Raw genomic sequence first — 18379 nt, 5'->3', positions numbered from 1 at the left:
CAGGCATATGGAAGGCAGGCATTCAATGTTCGTGCAACAGCCCCAATCCGCCACTGTGCCCATTTAATGCTCTGGTGAAATCTGCCATGAATATTTGAACAAAAAGCCGGGCAGAGCCAAACACTAGTTGGATTTAAAGTTATGGAAATGGAAAACGATTCAAGTTATTAAAATGGCAAACGATTCAAGTGTCAACCTGTATGCAACGTGTATGCAACATCCACTAAAGTCGAGCTTTCATGAATAATTCATGAGCTCTTAAGGATTCCAGTAACAGTAGCGACACTTGGCATTCGATTGAGGTGAGTTTCCCGTTGTGACGTTGCCTTCAAATAACTGTAGCTATGCCACAAAGATAGACTATTGCTTAATGTGATGAAATATAAAATCACAATATTTAAATATCTTTATGAAACAATTCTTCTGAAAACAAGTTAACAGCTCAAATGTCAAGAGGCTTCCTTCATTTGAAACATGTCCCCTTTGTAGGCTGAAAACCTCAATTGTTGAAGTGTTAAAAGCCTTATTGACAAGAATCAGGCTTGGATCCTCAAAACAAGTTCATGTTGGTTTTGGCTTATCTGTTGGTTTGCCCTGCTTGCTTGAGGAACCTGACAGCGAACCACCGCAGCTCAATCAGAGCATCATCTGCATAATAAAGTACCCCCAGCAGCCCACAGTCAAACAAAGATCACGTAACTTCAGTATCATAGGACAAATGTGGCTTATTCTTGTCTTGCTATAGATCAATCAAACAGCTCAATGACACTTCCCTGTGACTGGTTCAGGGTATAGCTTGTCAATTGCAACAGAGAGGATGAAAAACAGCTGGATCCATTCAATTTCACTAAGATAGTTGGCGCCGAGAGAATCACTGGACAAAACGGCACTTGAAAACCATACAGTTAGTCAAGAGGCTTTCAGCCATCTCTAAGTCTGAGGCAGTCAGGCGGAATATTAATCTCCACACTTGTAAGTAATTTGCAGCCGTTTATCAAAACAGTATTAACGCGGCAGTTCAAAAGAACCATCGGAAACGACTTTCAAATGGGTCCTCTGGTGAAGAGAGTGCGGAAATGGAAATGCAAGTAAGGACAATAAAATAGCCACAGCACTGCTCGTTCATCTTGTCCGGGATAGCTCTGACTGTTAAATAGCAAGTATCTCAAATCAATCATGACACAGCCCATTAGATCACGCAGAAGGACTGTGTGTCCCTCGTCACGTATTCAATATTGACTAGTGCTGCTATCATTGGATACAAACAAAGCATTATGTTTCATTACAGAGGCATCTCTGATGAATTGCTGATAATGACTTTGTTTTGGATTGCGTCTTTCTTGCTTCCTCCACCTCCGTTTCCCCCTCTCTCCAGGTGACAATGAATGGGACACAGAGCAGTGTGCGACGAATTTAAGGAAGCATCAGAAAGTGGGAGTGTTGGCTGCGAGTGTAATGGCCTTTTCTTATTCTGATAAACGCCAGGGGCCAGCCTCATTAGCCATCGTGTGACTGTGAGCAGTCACTTTGCATTCAGTGTTGAAGGAAGGCATCAAAGGTAGCGAAAGAGATCTCACCACACGGCCGTGTGAAGCCAGAAAAGCCAAATGAGGGATGAGGTGTCTGACATAATAATTCTAGAGAATCAAGTTCCCTCTCTCTCCCCCCTAAAAGGCCTGTCTCTTTTGTTCCAGGGGGAGAAATAAGTCTGACCATGAACTTGTGCACGGTGAGACCATCAGCGTAATACATTTTGAATTCAGGGATTTCAAGGTCCGTTCACCTCTTTTTGTGGTCTTGAAAAATCAAAAGAAATCGATGGAATTTTTTTAATTTGAAATATTCACTCAGCCAGAGCACTGAGAGCCTCTTTGAGAATCCATCTGACAGCGTTAGTTAACTTCTCCATAAAAAGAGGATTTCATCAATGTAACTATTTCTCTCTTTAGCTGACCAACTCGATTTCAGTCAATTATATAAGGTGAATATATATCACCAGCTATACACCAGACTATATTTCAACAGAATTGCCAAGAAGATAACATTGGTTGCAGTCAAATCCTTGTGATGTAGAAGCAGCCAATAAACCAAGATGACATTTTGTGAGCCTGAGGTGGCTCCAAAGCTACCACTGTAACATTGAATTGTTTAAAAATAGTAACTAAACCCCATTCCCTGAAAGACCAACTCTCCAGTCCACAGTGGGTTACCACAGCAACCACAGGGAAGTTGAAGTTACATATTTAACCTGATAAGTGGTATGGGTACAATCAAACATTAATTAACTATAGAGGTCCCAACTTTGAGTCTGCATCGTGTATGAAAAGTGCTGTATAAATAAAGTCGCCTTGCCTTGCAACAGTCCATATTGCACACAAGTGCAAGTGCGGCTATAGTCCGGCACCCCGAAACCCAACGATGGGCGAGTTTTAGTTAAGAGTTCCCAGCAGGTCGGTGGCGTAAATAGGTCTGTGGAGATTTAAATAGGTTGCACATAACAGGAGAAGCTCTCTGGGAGCCTGCATGCATACTATTGCAGTGATATAAATAACTACAGACTCCAACCTGGCTCTTAGGTTAAAACATCCACCTTTCTATTAAGGGGCTTCTCTCAGCGCTGTAGCAACAAGAAGAGATTCATACTGATTAGTTCACGTTGAATTCCTCCGAGTTTGACACACCGACATAAATCAATACGGCAGATAAAATACAACCAGAGGAGCTTGTGAGGTCATCGTCCCAGAGCGGAGATAATTGGTTAGACCCAACTCTATACCGTCCACTTGGATTTGAATCGATGACTCGATTTCAATATGAGTCGTTCTTATCACCAGTATTTAAATACATTGCATAAGTATTTGTGTCGAACTGCCCAATACTGCAAATGGAACGAGCTAGAAGCTGAATCTGGCACAATACTTTTCTTCTGCAACATTTATGAATTTGTGTGTTTCCTGACAAAATAAATGCAATAAACCAAAACTAAACCAGCCAATGATGTGCACTGCCAGTGGAGCAGGAAGAGGTGTTAGTAGCTGCGTACTACTCACTGGCTTGCATGAGCTGTCCCTGGTGTCCAAACACCTGTGAGAAGGTGGCATGGCTGCAGGTGAGGGTGTCCTCCATGTCTGACACGCACTGAGCACATAGGAGAGGAGAGGAGACAAGGGGAGAGGAGAGAAGAGGAGCGTGGAAAGGGGAGGAGAGGAGAGAGGAGGAGAGTAGAGGAGAGGGGTTTGTTAAGGAGGTAATACCCGTGCCAACAACGCAGTAACATCACGCCAGAACACAAAGATGAACAGAGCAACGCATGACACAAAGAAAAAGACAGCGGAGGAGAGAAAGAATGAAAAGAAAAGTATGCAGCATTCAGTTTGGCTTGCCTTCACTCCGTGGAAGCTGCGGTGTGATGTGTCTCCTGGACTGGGGCTGACAGCTGCTCTCCTCCTCCGGACCAGATCTGCTGCTGCTTCTGTCGCCGCTGCTGATCTGCTGCTGCTGGCGAGGGGAGAGGAGCGGCTCCAGCACAGCCAATACCAGCAGCGCTGCTCCCCGCACAGCTAATGAAGGGGGCGTGTCCCACTATATGCCCCCCCTCACTCAAACTCTCTCTGTGTGCGTATGCGTATCCGTGAGTATGTGGGTGTAGGAGGTGTGTGTGTGTGTGACAGGGCCACAGGGGGTGTGGGGGGGATTGGGGTGGCGGAGAAAGTGGCAAAAAAATAAGTGTCAGATGCAAGGATGTTTTTTGCTATATCAGCAGGTTGACGTGGACGTTTTTACGCTTGCAGGCCGCAGAGAGGAGAGGAAAGGACAGGAGAGGACGGGAGAGGAGAGGAGAGGGCATGGGAGACTATAGGGAGTCTTCTAGAGGAGAGGGTCAAAGCCGAATAGTATGGCACAAGCAAGTGAGTCAGCCCCCATCGTACCCCTCCCAGCCCTCCTCCCCTCCCCTCCCCCCCCTCTCCAGTGCCCATTATGGGAAGGGGAAAGGCAGCGGTGTGCCGTCCTCTGGGGACAAGAAGAGAAGACGACTCATCTCCTCCGCTCCTCTAACTCTGCACAGCGCTCTCCTCTCTCTCTTTCTAGTTATCTCTCTCCTTTAACATCTCAACTTTCTCTGTTACGCCCGACCAATCCCCTTGATCAGTCTCAAAGCCCAGCCCGCAGCTCAGAGTCCCATCCCAGCAACGGCTGCTCTTCATCACTCGCACCCCAGTGTTCATACGGATTCTTCACAGAGACGCGCCGGGGGTTGACTCCCTTTGATTCAACCTGGAAATATTCGTAGTAAAGCCCTAATGACGTAGTCGTCGGGATGAATGTGCAGCACATCTATCCTCGTGTGTTCTCTCTGCGATCGCCTTTACAGGTTAATTCTGGGTCAGAGCACGGTGGTCCGCACAACTAGAGGGGCTGCTGCTATGATACTTGATTCCTTTTAGCGGAATCAAGTATCAGGAGGAGGAGGAGGAGGCTATTTATAAGGTTAAACAATTGAAACGTTGCAATCGATGTACCATCAACATCCATAAAAAAGGATTTACAGGGTTATGCAATATTAGACAGCACCCACATGGCATTAAACATTATATACCGTTGTGTATAAATACATCAGCTAGGGGGCCGTGAGTGATACACACTGTGTAGCACTGAGGCCTCTGACAGTATTACGACACAATAAACCCAAAACTGGGGGTCAAACCGGACGTCACAGGTCTTCACATACCAACACACCAGCCCTAAACTGTCCAAAGTTTTGCACCCCAACTCCTCCAGCTCAAACTTTTAGTAAGGTTGGCTTCTGACATCATGCAACCCTAATCCCTCAAACTGCTGTATTTGTATTCTGCCGCACTAGTTCCCTCAGCCCTGACAAAGGGACTCAAGCTCCTCCTCGGTTTTGAGGAGAAATGACAGGACAATTCCTCGTTTGAGGCTAGCAGGATAATAGAAACAGGTATGCCCTATCTACGGTGGGGAGGCAAAGACATAAAAACTGTGATGTCGTATCGTTATCGAAAGCATGTAGCACGTAGCCTGTAGCAAGCATTGTTTACCTAGTAGCTATTAGTATTACTGGTGGCACAGTGCCTGCCTAGCACTGTTAGCGTGCAGCTCCAGAGACCAGGGGTACCGTTTGCAGACATGCAGATTAGGCTAATTACACCCATAAATTGCCTGTGTGTGTGAGAGTGTGTGTTTTAAGATGACCCTGCAGTAATCAAGTCTTCCATGAACGATGTCTCTCTGCTTATAAGCCTGTAAGGTGGGTGAGGCCTAGCTTAAGGGCCTTTTACGTGTAATGAGCTATCTAGCCATCAAAATACATATATCAGCATGTTTTAATAGCCTTTGATAAACGAACAGCTAAATATACTTCACTTTTCAGCAATAGAGTAAACATGAAGTGAGTATTTTAGGAGGCTATTATGTATACCACTGTGTCTAACATAAAACGTTGTTTATTTGTATAATGTTTGCGTGGTTTGTTTATTGTCTGTCTTACTGACTTCTCGTCTCTCTATTGCAGTGAAACAATCCACCTCTATATGTAAACAATCTTGACTCAGATATTGTATATTGGTCCACATCCTGCTCCCTAAATCTGATTCTCTGGGCTGGATCCTAGTTTATTTTGTGATGTCAGGCGCAATGCTGCACAAAATTGCATTTTTTTTGAATAGGAATCAGTTGTCGTGCACAGCAATCAAGAGAGTGCAGTGCTATTTCAACCTGACAGCACGAGTATGGCACAGCAGTACTGCCCACGCACAAGGATATACACGCACCCACACTCAGGCACACAAGGATTTACACACAACCACACACACACCCAAGGAATAGAGAACGTGCACACACGCAAAGACAAGGATTTACGCAAACACGCGCACATGCTGACAAGCACACTCTGGAAAGGAGAGGCCGTAAACAACAGGCTCCGTTCGGAAAACCGTAAACCGTAATTCCCCAACACCAGGGGCAAATAAACATCTCTCCCCATGCCGAGCACTATGGTGAAATATGCAACAGTGCATCAAATCCATGCAGCCCAGGTATTACATGTGAGCCGGCCTCAGCCCCGTCCATCAATGTGTGAAAGACGCTTACATCGACACGGATGGAACATCCAGAGTTCTGTCGGGTTCCTTCAACGGCCTCGCAGCTTATTTGTCGGTTATTAGATGTGTTTGGTGAGCGATGTTATGAGCGCCCGCCACCTCTCTGCTCCAGCCCTGCCACCCCTCCTGTGGTGTGCCGGTTTGATAACCCGTTCAAGGGGGACTGTGACGGATGGGGCCTGGACAGAACTAATTTCAGCTGATGGCACACGCAGCCTCAGAGACCGCATCTATCATCAATAACAGACACACAGCGGCCTCTGTGGTAATGGAGAGCCCAAAAATGGAGTTTGACTTCTGGATGGCACAGATTTGAGTCTAAAGGCAACATTTCAATGGAGATTTATGAACAGAAATGTTGGCTACCATCCGAAAAGTAGTGTGAAATTTGCATTACATGTATAAATGATTTACACATGGTTTGTCTTGAGACTAGTAGAGTAAAGCCTGTACAATTTGTAGGTGTCTAAACATACCTCACTGACATCCATAGATTGTGTTTCCAGGGTATACTGCAATATTTACTGCTGACTTGGATTGTACAATAAAAAAATCTGTTTACTTAGTAAGTTTTGGGAAATACACTGAGTTCCCTGGAATTCTTGGTGAACTTTTGGGCTAGCTCTTATAAATTCATTTCCCAATCTCAGATGTTCAGGTATTTCAGCATCAAAGCGCAGCGCAAGCCTAGAGATCTAGGGGAATGGATCTATTGAAAGGTTTATAGCCCACATTTTGCTGGGAAAGGCAAAAAATGCATGGATGGTTGCATTAAATACCACACCATTCCACACAAGCACATACCCAAGTTGATTTGTAAAACAATATCATATTAATAATGGGATCATAATTCATGTTTGGTTATCGGACAGAAGAAAATGCCTGCAAGACAGTATTAGTATTAACAGCATGTCTTCGACTGATAAACATCGAACTGTCAAACCCATATTTAAATGTTTTGATTCAATATTATGTCTTTAAAATAAAGAAGGGATTAGACAACGCCCATTTTCCAGCTTGATCAGTTGAATTACTTTTTCTTATCGGAATGTATGAAATTCGATTTAGCATCATTTAAGGAGACATAGGTCTTCATAAGGTTTAAGGTTTAAATTAAAAGGATAAACCTTAATGGTATTCATTACAAAAATGTCATGCAATTGAGTCTGGCTTTAGCTCAATATATCATCCCTTCGAATGTACCAACTGCTATCATGTGCAATTTGACTGTTAAACCTTGATACCACAGAACGAAATGCTTTAGGCCTACTTCGCAACCGTTTGGGTCATGGACAGTATAGAACTAGTCCCGAAAAATATTTTCGCATAAACGCATGTTTATTCACATCAACACAATAAGAGGTTGACCCTGGCATGCTTAGTTTCATCTTAATAAAAGTGTAACACATTTTTATTTACAGCGCCTCTGAACCTGGATTGCGTCCAAGCATAGTTAATCAAAAATTAACTAAGTTTACGTCCAGCTCTTGCTCTAACGTTCACTGATGTGTTATATCTCAAACCAATATAGAGATGTTACAATCCTTTTTGCATTATATTACCAAAACTATGATCGTGTCGTGTGTTATTTACCTTTATATTATTGATCGCATCGATAATATAGCCTAGTGGTCAATTGCAATGGCGACGAGCGGCGCTGCTCCGTGGTGTCAACACCTCTGCCCCCGCGGTGAACCTAGCAACGCTCTTGGAGCGTTGAACCCCATGGTCGACCATCATTATGAATATAGGATGCTAGGTCGTTAAACGTTTTCTAAGGGAAAGCTGGCCTCAAATTTGCCGAATTAGGGTTGAAAACATTCCCAGAGTGAATGCATTGCGAAGGCCTTAATGTGCATCCTGAGACCCCCCCTAAGTTTGAAATGATCTTTTAAAAAAATTGTTAGCAAGTCCCAATACAGTCAATGGGAAAGGTTAGGGATACTCAAAAGGAAAAATTAATTAAAGGAATTAACCCAAATTGAAAAACTTTTATTATGTCAATTACAGTAACGTTTTGCTTGAGGTCATTAGGGATACCGGTCTTTGTTCATCCTAAAATACATATTGCTAAAAGGCAAAACATGTACGAATATTTCTCATGGAAACATAAATTACCTTACCTAAATGATATTCCATTAAGGGTCCTTCTCTAAAACATGCTACAAGCCATGTAGCACTGCGCCCATCTGCATCATGGTTGATTCACATATGGTCAAGAGTGAGAAGTGGGAAGAGAATTGTTAAAGAAACAATACACCTTTTTTTGTTGCTGTATAGGGACTTGACTGTACATCATTACATGCACTACACACAGTCTCAAAAAAGAAGCCTCAACGGAAATGTTGAAAGTTATGGTAGACCAGCATTATTCCTGAAAGTAATCAAATATTTCAAGAGTTCTCGAGAAATATCACAATGATTATGATCGGCGTGTACATCCCCCCGAAAATTAAAACCTGTGCTTTTCTTTTTGGCATAGCATAATACAGAAAACTACTTTAGAGTTCAATTAAAAGGAAAACCAATAATCAGAATAGTTTTCCAACAACCTATGGTGTGGCCAACCATGTGTCACTTGTGTACAACAGTACACATACAGGTAACATTACATATTATTGATCTAACTAGAATTTTGGCAGCTCATTTAAAGTGCTGTAAGAATGACACATCAGTTTCATTTATGTTTTCTTCCGGTGGGGAGGGGCATTTAACCCAAAGTGTTAGAAAAAATAATGGACATTTCTGGCAGTATTTTTCCAAATCTGGTAACCTACATTCTTTACAAAAGGAGGGCCCTTACAATTACCACCATTCTGTTATCGGAACCAATCAAAACAATGTTACGTTGTTCAGGTAAGCACAATAGAAGAAAGCGAGAATATAATCGAGTTGAGAGCAAAACAAAGCCGCCAGGCCACACACACACACACACACACCCAGCCATTTCCATGTACACGTTTTCAACACATAGACATATACAGTGTTCCTGAGGACCAAGTTCTGCAGTAAGCCACTGCCGTTTCACCTTTGTTTCCCAAAAAAAAAAATAATGGATATATTCTACAATATATTGACTAGAAAATCTTAAAATCAAAAACATACATATTCATTTTTAACTCGTTGTTACTTATGTAGACGTGGGACATGACAGAGATATGGAAGAATGGCTTTTTTTTCTAGTTTATATGCATCTATTCAGCACATGCATGATACTCTGGAAACATCTGAAGATCAATTAAAACAAATAAACAAATAGAACATAGGACGTAGAACGGAAAAGAGACAAACTAGTTTTGCGTACTGATACATGATTGCCATTTGCAATATATCAGTTTTAAAACGACAGAACCCTAATGTTGTCGTGTCTAGTAGTGACACAGATTTGTATCCAAAAACTCAATGTCTTTTAGTCAGGTTTTTTCTTTTCAATTCATCAGGTTTTTTGCAGGTGGCTTAAATCCAGGCTCAGTTGAGAGTATAAATGGAAGATTAAGAGGACTCCCTCTTCACAGCCAGCGAGGCCATAGCGAGCAAACAGGCTTCACTAGCGTTGGCCGCTATACAGTCTTCGCTAATGGGCTATCTTGGTGCTCTCAGCACCAAATGTTAGTCCGGAACGTCTCACAAAGGGAGGGTGAGCATCACATTCCCAGGCAATGACCAGCACGTCTGCATAGCTCACTTCAACGGCGTCTCCTGGAAAAACACAAGAGGACAAAAGCGATGTTATTGCTTGGATCAATGGTCTCAATTGATGCAGCTGGCCTTAAGACCCCCAGTTGTTTTTTTTGCATCAGGGGACGGGATGGGACCTCGATATGATTGACTTGTTCGAGGACATGATATTTTTTACTAGGACCTTGACTTAAAATAACTAAACAAGCAAATATTAAAAACTTTTATTCACCCTAATCAAATTCTGCTTACACTCTAATTAAAATATTTTAATCTATTTTAAATTGTGTATTAGTGTCATTAACAAACCTGAGGCTCTTTTGTCTCCGGGATGAGCGGCTGCTCGGTTTTCACCTCCACGGTAGCCACCGTGTTGACGCTCTGCAGGCTCCTGGTGACGGGTCCGCCCACCCTCTCCCTGGTTCTCAGGGAAAAGCGCTCCTCCTTTTTCGCCTGCTGCCCGAGCGGAGAGTTGCCCTCTGGGGCCTTCTTGGACGCCGCCTCCTTCCCCATGCGCTGTGCTTTCACAGCAGGTCGCTGCGCCGGGTCACTTGGAGTGTCCGAGACCGGCATGGCAGGAGGGGGTGGTGGAGATTGAGCTTGGCCCTTCTTCCTTTTTTTACCAGTAGCCGCTGGTGAGGCCGGGAACGAGGCAGGTCTTTTAGGCCGGCCCACTGGAGCGCCGGTTCTTCCCTTGCTGGCCGGCAGGAGTTCAGGCTCGGAAGCACCGTAGCTGCGAGCCCGGGTCTTCCCCAGAGGTTTGGGCTCCGAATCGGGGGCGTCAGCGTCTGTGGCTTTTCTTCTCAGGCTCATTTGGGGTGCCTCCTGTTTGACGTCCCCTTTTTTGCCCTTTTTGGGCTCAGGCTTCATGGGACAGCTGATGGCAATGTGTTTGCTGAGACTGGCGGGGTAGGTGAACTCGCGGCTGCAGTGGGGACAGATGTGCGGCTCGGGGTCCTGCTCCTCCACTTTAACAGCAGCCTTTTTCACACTGCTGGCCGTTTTGTTTTTCTGTGAAATCGCCTTTTGGACCAACTGGTTCTTCTTCTTATTAAGGGAACTCATTTTGGCTTTGCCAGAGGCCTCTTGATTGAAATTGAGTCTCTTAGGCTGGCCCATTCGACGGAAAGCACTTTGTCCGGTGCTGGCCGCGGCCGGCGACAAGGCCCCATTCTGTGGCTTCACTATTTGTTTAAGAGGGATGGGATTCTTCTTAGGAGTGTAGCGCTTCTTATCGCTAGCGTTCGCACAGGCTAAAATGTGCTTGTGCAGCTCAGGCATGTTGTCAAAGCTGTTGCCACACTTTGTGCAGCGGATGGCGGTGCTGAAGGTTTGCGGTATGTTGTGGGTGGTGAAGTTGGTGGCCGAGGCAACAGAGCCGGCGTGGGATCGGCTGTGGTAGGGGAAAGGCGGTGGCTTAAAGCTAGGGTAGTGTTGATTGAGGCCGAGCCGGACGTCGGGGCCTTTGGGCTTCCCTCCCTCAGAGGCCATGATTTTTATTGTAGTGTACAGTTCTTCTGAGGAGTCCTCTGGCTCCGGCTCATCGTCTGCCGACTGTCCATTAACCTCAGGGGCCTTTTCAGTGGGCTCCCTCTCTGGAGCCGCTTCCTCCTCGCTCTCCGGTGCTGGTGTGGAGGGTCTGCTTTCCTCTTTGGTCCTGGATGGATCTGTGTAATTGTGTGGCCTCAGTTTTCCACTTTCCACTGTGGTGTGCGTGCAAGTCTGACTCGGATGCAGATCCTTCTGATGCTGGTCCAGGTTACAGAGAAAGGCAAACTCCTTCGAGCATTCGGAGCACACGAAGATCCGGCCTACGCCGTGTAGGGACGTTCGGTGAGCAAGCAGGGCCCGGGCCTCCACAAACAAATGCACACAGAATTCACATTTATAAGGCCATTCAACAGCGTGGGCAACGATGTGCCCGTTTAGAGTTTTTATGGAGGGGAATGGTTCTTCACAGACGTTGCATACAAAGGTCTTGCAGAAGGTCTCCGAATCCTCTCCCTTCTCCTTGGGAGTTTCTTTTACAGCAGGACATGTTGAGTCATCTGCGTCAATGTGTGCATGGCTTATGTCCGACATCCCCTCCGAGTAGTGAACAGGATCCTTCTTTATCACGGGCAGAACGACAGATGGTGACAGCGTTGGTGGGGATGTATTGTGCGATATGGTTGTAAATGTGGGCACGGCAGGTGAGTGTGGTTGGGATGTTAAAGGCGCAGAGTCAGGGGACAAGGACTTAGCATCTGTCATGGACCCGGGTTCTTTACTCTCCGGCTTGCCATTGGTCAGACCATTGTCTTGTTTCTGTAGAACTTCAGGCTCCACAGTGGGAGGCTCTGCTGGTGTGGGCTGAGTTGGGCTAGGAGTGGATGAGCTCTTTAAAGAGTCTTTGACTGGTGTGTGAGGGGCTGAATCAAGTTGCTTGTGATTCTCATCAACACTGTGCTGGACTTCTTGAGCCATCGATGTCTCCTCCTCCGTATCAGACGGAACCTCGTCCTCATTGGTCCTTGGAGAGCTCTTGGGTGACAGCACCGGGAGAGGTCTGGACACAGAGCAGTCGGAGGGCTCTGAACGAGGAGAGCTAGGCATATCTGGTGGTATGGTGGGCAGAACTGGGGGAGGGGGTGTTGGGGAGGTCATGCTGGAAGTGGCGGGGGAGGAGGGGTTCATGGTGACAGGCGTGAGGGAGGGCGGCGATGGGTGGGCCGATTCTGACGTCATGCTTGGGGAGAGCGACTGAAGTGGCCCGAGGCTCGACAAGGCAGAGGGGCCCTCTTCTCCTGCCGAGGTGAGGCCAGCATACTCATTCATCAGAACCTTCTCAAGCATGCTCGTGTTTGGCTTTCTCTTCTTGGTCGGTGGCTGTGGTGGTGGATTGCCCTTCAACTCTGGATCCATTGTGCTCTTCCGCTGCATACTTAGATCCAGTGCAGAATCCCCCAGCGTCTTGCTAACTACGTCACTCCTCTTGCTGACAGAGCTGGACAGGTCCAAGGGTTGCTGATTGCAGGCATTTCCACCACAGTTGGAGGAAGACCGGTTAGACATGTCTTTTTCAGAGGTACAAACAGTATCTCCGTCCTCATGGACAGTAAGGTTCAACACAGGGGACAAGCGGTGGCCCTCCAGCTTTGGCACCTTAAGAGTGTACAAGCTTCCGACCTCCGCTTTAGAGATATCCAGTTTCTGTGTGGGACTGAGCTGTGGGGAAGACGGAGGAGAGGATGTTCTCCTCTTGAACCGACCCGAGGCCCCTGGCAGTGAGGTGACCGACAGAGGGGAGGCCAGTCTATGGCTGTCTCCTATCTGGGAAATGGTGGACTTCTGACTGTCCTGTGACTGAAGGAGCTGTTTCAGCTTAGGGGAAAGATAGACTGTTTTCTCTTTTTGAAATGCTAATGATTCTGTGGACTGGGAGAACAGTCCGCCTACTAATACATTTGATGAGGAAGAGGTTGATGATGATGAGGAGGAAGAAGATGCAGAAAATCCTGTTTCATTTTCCATTTTGAGCGATGGAATAAGAGGCGGTGTCGTAGTTCTCCTTTTTGATGTTGGCTGACCGAGGTTGGACACCAATGGTTTTCCAGCAATAGGTTTGCTCTCCACTTTGAATGCCTGGCTGATTTGATTGGGGCTGATTATCATTGCGTCAAGGCCAAACAGTGCTGCAGACCTAGAATTGACCTCTATCACCTCACAGTTGCTAACTGAACTGGTTGACAAAATCTTTCCATCAATGTAGAAGCTCAGATTTTCAGAGATATTTTTGGATATGTCCACTACGTATTCATCTCTGTCAGCCTCGTCTTCTGTGTCGGCGCTGGGCACATAGACAGGGGGGGGGCTTCCACTGGGGGATTCATTTGGCAGCCCCTGGACAGACACTTCCTGGGGCAGCATGCCTTTCCTGCGTACACCCTTTGGCAGTAAGTGGCGCTCATGTATTCTTCGCTGGTGCCTTCGCATGTTGGTGTGAGTGCCAAAGGCCTTATTACAGTATTTACAGGGATGCAGTTCCTTGGACTCCCCATACTCTTCCAATGTAAAAGGTCGGTCGGCTTCAGGCCTAGACTCTTTCTTTGCCAACTCAGGGATGGGCTGATGCGCTACTGGAAATTGAGAGCCTATGGCTATGTAATTGGTCGGACTTGTGTATTCAGGACTCGAACCACCAGCCTTTCCTCCTGAACTAAGGAGATTGGCAGTTCCTGCCAAGGAGCCGGGCTTCTTCTTAGCCCCACTCTCATGCCTTCTCTCGTGCCTCCGCCGTCCAACCTGTGAGCCAAAGGACTTTCCGCAGTAGCGGCACTTGAAGAGGTGCGTCTGTTGGTTGGCTGTGGTGTGAATGTGTATGTGTCGCTCAAGACCCTGTTTGGTGGAAAAGTGGCGCTCACAGTGCAGGCATGGATGAGACTCTCCCTGGAGGTCACCTTCAAGGTCGCCGTCGGGGTCATGATCAAAGTCGATATCCGCATCCAGGCTTTCCAGTTCCTGGCCCTGCAGAGAGGCTGAATCCGACTTAGGTTGCAAGTCCTGGGGACTCTCCCCGCCAGGTTTGCCGCAGTTAGGAAACTGTTGCTCTTCTTCTCTCGACTCAGCTGTCACAGATGTCTCCTGAGGAGTTTGCATAGATGGCAGCTGTTGTGGTTCGACTGCATCGCCTGCTTTGTCGACCCTAGTCTCCAGCTCCTCCTCCTTCCCATCAATCATGACCACAGACATGTCCTGCACATCTGTAGGAGCACGAATTTCAACAGGAGCAGGATTCATCTCTGCATGCACAGGACCTGAAGAAGAAGGCCTCTCGTCCTCCTCCTCCTTAGGACCTGAGGAAAATGTTGCGAAAAAAGGTAGTAAAGTCAGGCTACAATTGGTTTCTGACAGTTGAGGCGGAGGGGCAACATTTGGAACCTAAGAAAGATCCAGACACTTTCTTTCCATCCTCATTCTTTCAGCATTGCATGTTCAGAGATGGTGAAATCATACAGATTGAAAAAAAAAAAACATCAAGTGATGCCTAATATAACCTTAAACCTTCAAAAGGAATCATTTTCTATTGACTAAGCTGTACATGGTAGAAGGGTTTAAGGCCTTTGTATTTAAGCCTGGAAAACACTGTTGAGCCTGTGTCTCATGTTTTATCCCAACACTACATTAATCAATTGTAAAGCTTTATAACTCCCCACAGTAACACAAAAGAGTTCAATAAAATGAAAACAATGTTTTGTTTAAAAACAAAAATCTTGGTCACACCTACATTCAATAAAAGGCTGTTTGACCAACATGTTCATAGACACAACAAATTGTGTGCCAAGATATTACGTATGGAAATTTGACGGTCAAGAAGTAGACACAAGTATTAAGATATCCATTTTATGCACAATACTAACCTTGTTCCCCTTCCCACATCTCTGTCATGGGTTAAGTTTCACTTGTTTGCTTGAATCCTCCCAAACCAGCCCACCTGGCTGTCTCCAAAAGATTTCTTCTGGCTGTAGGTGCACACAACACATTAATATGGGTTAATTAGCTCTGAATATGCTTACAAACATATAGACTCAAAATTTTCAAAAGGGGAAGAATAAAGGAAATGCAAAGCTAGATAAACTAAGATACCCACTACAGGCATTGAATAGACATTGTCGGACATTGACTGCATACATGCCAAAATCTGAAGATTGATGAGGTAAAATTACACAAAAGTTATATAATCTATTATTGGAGCATAACAATCGTAACGTCATCACCACAACTTAACCGAGTCTGCTTTGAAAATCAAATACAACCATATGACATAATAGTCACACTGACACAATGAGTGGATGTGATGTTGGCCATTATCCAGAATGGAGACTGAGTTTTAAGTGTGTCCTGTTCCAGGTGGCTGTAGCTTGAGCTACTAATCACAAGGGTGTGTCAAAAGAGAACATTCAGCCAGGCCTAGAACTCATGTACAGAGAGGCCTGTTCAGATCAGACCCCTGGCCACTGGCATGGTTAAGTGCTTCTGCTAGATATACAGCAGCCGGAACATCTCAGATAGGGACAAGGAGTAAATACACCGAGACGACAAAAAAACAAATTATATCCATTTGCAGTGACTGGATATGGTAATATCTCGGAATTTGGATAAAATTGGCTTTAACTTTGAAAAATGCTTTGAAAAAAAAACATTTTTCTGTGAGTATTTCAAGAAAATAAGTGATTTGTTTGAATTGCTTTGCCCCACATCCCGTCATTTATTATGGATGTGTGAACCCATACATAACATAGGGCTACATTTCGTCAAATTTGAATGTTTTAAATTAACTTTTAATTAAAGCTCTTTAGAGCAAAAATCGGGGCGATAAAATAACCCAAACAACAATAGTATGTGAAATGTTGAAGACTTCCTGTTCTCCTTAAGGGGCCATATTACACTTCTACATTATAGTTCACTTCAAAGTTATTTAAATCCATCTCAAACAGGTCATTAAACTCGCAGGCTAATATGGAGGATTGTTGACTGTTAAGTTTAGCTCTTGTTTGGGCGTCTTCAACCTAATCAAACACACCATGCAATTGCTATTTGAGCACATTTCTGGGCCAGTAATGCCCAAAGAAATTCATTTTCAGAACTTCAATTCAACACATTCGCAACGTTATGGAACAAATAATTAACTATTTGCGGCCAACATAATATGCTTTGGAAGCAATTGAATCTTCACACCGTAGCGACATAATGTAGTAATGGCAATGCGTTACTTTCTCCGTGGTTCATCTTTGCTCTGAATCCTGATGTAGCCTGAGCCATGTCAGTATGTATGCCTGACGTGCGCCTACACCTAGCCTGTTAGCTGGAATGCTAGTTTGCAACATCTAGTTTGACAACTAGCTGAACAGGTTATTCTAAGCACAATATGGCCGAGTTGATATTTTTACAGTAACTTGATGCAACGAAAACATGATGTATTCAGCGGTAATGCTACATGTAGGAAATAACTGCGTTTGCAGCAAAGATTACAAGGCGGTTTTGCTAAGTACCTAGGCCACTCTCAGAGCGGATGGATGGACCTCAGGAAAGGTCACATCCTAGACAACGTCACGAGCTACAGGCTCCATAAACCTCCTCAAAGTTGTACACACACTCGCCACAGTTTTCCCCCATTGTTCCCGACCACCAGCCTTCAGGTAGGCATGTTTGTTAAGACCAAGCGAGTTACCGCGACTAGTTTCATTTCGGATTCCTCTGGAGAGAAAGCCCACACATCGCAAGCGATACTAGCTAACAACTGGTAGCTATTAGCCATCTGCCTCGCTAGCTCCTGAATCCAACTTCCAAGTCGATGGCAAAGAAAGCTATTCCTTGTGATTCAACATGGCGACTTTTAACATAGCTACTCGCTCATAACAAAAACCGAATAGAGTCCCGTATTGGCATAACGGGGGCCTTACCTCGTTTAGCTCGGGTGAAATTTTCTTGCTCCGGCTGCTGACTCTTTCTTCCTCTAGTGCAGCTGTTATCTCCGGGTTGTCTTGTACACTGTACCGCACTAGCAGCTCCTCTCCTGGCCCGATAGGCTGGAACAATGAGAGATGACAACAGGCACCAATCACAGTCGGCCTTGCTACTAGATACTAGAAACATTTAGGCTGTTTACGCTCTAATCTGTCACATTTGGGAGTCGGGGCATTTTTTCTTTTTGAAGTAATGTTAAGACATTATGTCGTTATACATACAAACATGTTCATTTCTAAAAGTGTCAGGAGGAGATATGGTACACCAGTTGAGTCCAAGGACACATATGCCAAATATATAACCTTCAACAAGTCATTGAATTGATAAAATAAAATACCTTTGTTGGTCTTTTCAAACATAATTCAAGCCAGCAGTCATTTTGGTTCGAACTTGGTGTGGCAACCAGACATGAATTAAGATTATGTGTTGGCATCTGTTGGAGGAAAGCACTACCTTTTGCAACCTACCCTCAACTCTTAGTAGATTATGGCTTAATTGATCTCCAAGGGGACCATATTCTGCTCTTTAGGAGAATGTACCCAGTCCACATAACACAGTCATGGGGTCAGTGGCATCAACACACACTCTGCCTCTTTATGGGTAATAAAACTACCAAAAAATAAATAAAACGTTAAAATACATTCCCTGTATTCTTCTCCTCAATGTTACTGTGACGTCCATGGTTTGATTAAAGATTGCTACACACGTTATTTTGTAGATTTTGTTTCCTAATAAATAGCACAATTATATTACAGGAAATATGTCTGCATCCATTTCCTACCTCCCACATGTACACATTACTGCACACTGCAGACCCCTTTTTCTGTCCTACAAATGAAAAGAATCTCTTGCCTTTTGGATCGCCTGTGGCCCCCACACCTAGAATATAACCTAGTACATGACCTTGAATAAGGTCAACTTTGGACTCACTTGCTGAAAGCAGCATGCAGTCACACAGATCCATGCTAGAAAGAAGCTGTTATTATTAAGGAACGTTTTTTAATGGTAAACCCCCTTCAGGTATGTCCTAGCCCACTCAAAACATTAGATTAAATAAATACTAACAACTAGTA

At 44.9% G+C, this 18379-nt stretch overlaps 1 protein-coding gene across 1 annotated transcript; it reads right to left on the bottom strand.

Annotated features, from left to right (window-relative positions):
• Nucleotides 1–8098: 8098 nt before the first annotated feature.
• On the bottom strand, nucleotides 8099–17323 carry prdm2b (PR domain containing 2, with ZNF domain b). Its single transcript, XM_079748173.1, has 4 exons — nucleotides 17243–17323; nucleotides 15200–15301; nucleotides 10110–14635; nucleotides 8099–9821 (listed from the first exon to the last, which is right to left on the bottom strand). Exons 2-4 carry the CDS (start codon nucleotides 15225–15227, stop codon nucleotides 9804–9806), a joined length of 4572 nt encoding a protein of 1523 aa, XP_079604299.1. The 5' UTR covers nucleotides 15228–15301; nucleotides 17243–17323; the 3' UTR covers nucleotides 8099–9803.
• Between the last annotated feature and the right edge of the window lie 1056 nt (nucleotides 17324–18379).

The sequence above is a fragment of the Pollachius pollachius genome, assembly GCF_949987615.1.
Source record: "Pollachius pollachius genome assembly, chromosome: 12".
Taxonomy (NCBI): Eukaryota; Metazoa; Chordata; class Actinopteri; order Gadiformes; family Gadidae; genus Pollachius; species Pollachius pollachius.
The sequence above is the reverse complement of the archived record's forward strand: the minus strand, read 5'-3'. Positions and strand labels throughout refer to the sequence as shown.

Bases quoted from the DNA above. Each gene is read 5' to 3' on its own strand.
- prdm2b (XM_079748173.1), bottom strand. From the start codon at position 15,227: ATGACAGAGATGTGGGAAGGGGAACAAG. The intron at 14,636-15,199 runs GTTAGTATTGTG...CATTTTCCTCAG, and splicing joins GATGTGGGAAGGGGAACAAG to GTCCTAAGGAGGAGGAGGAC.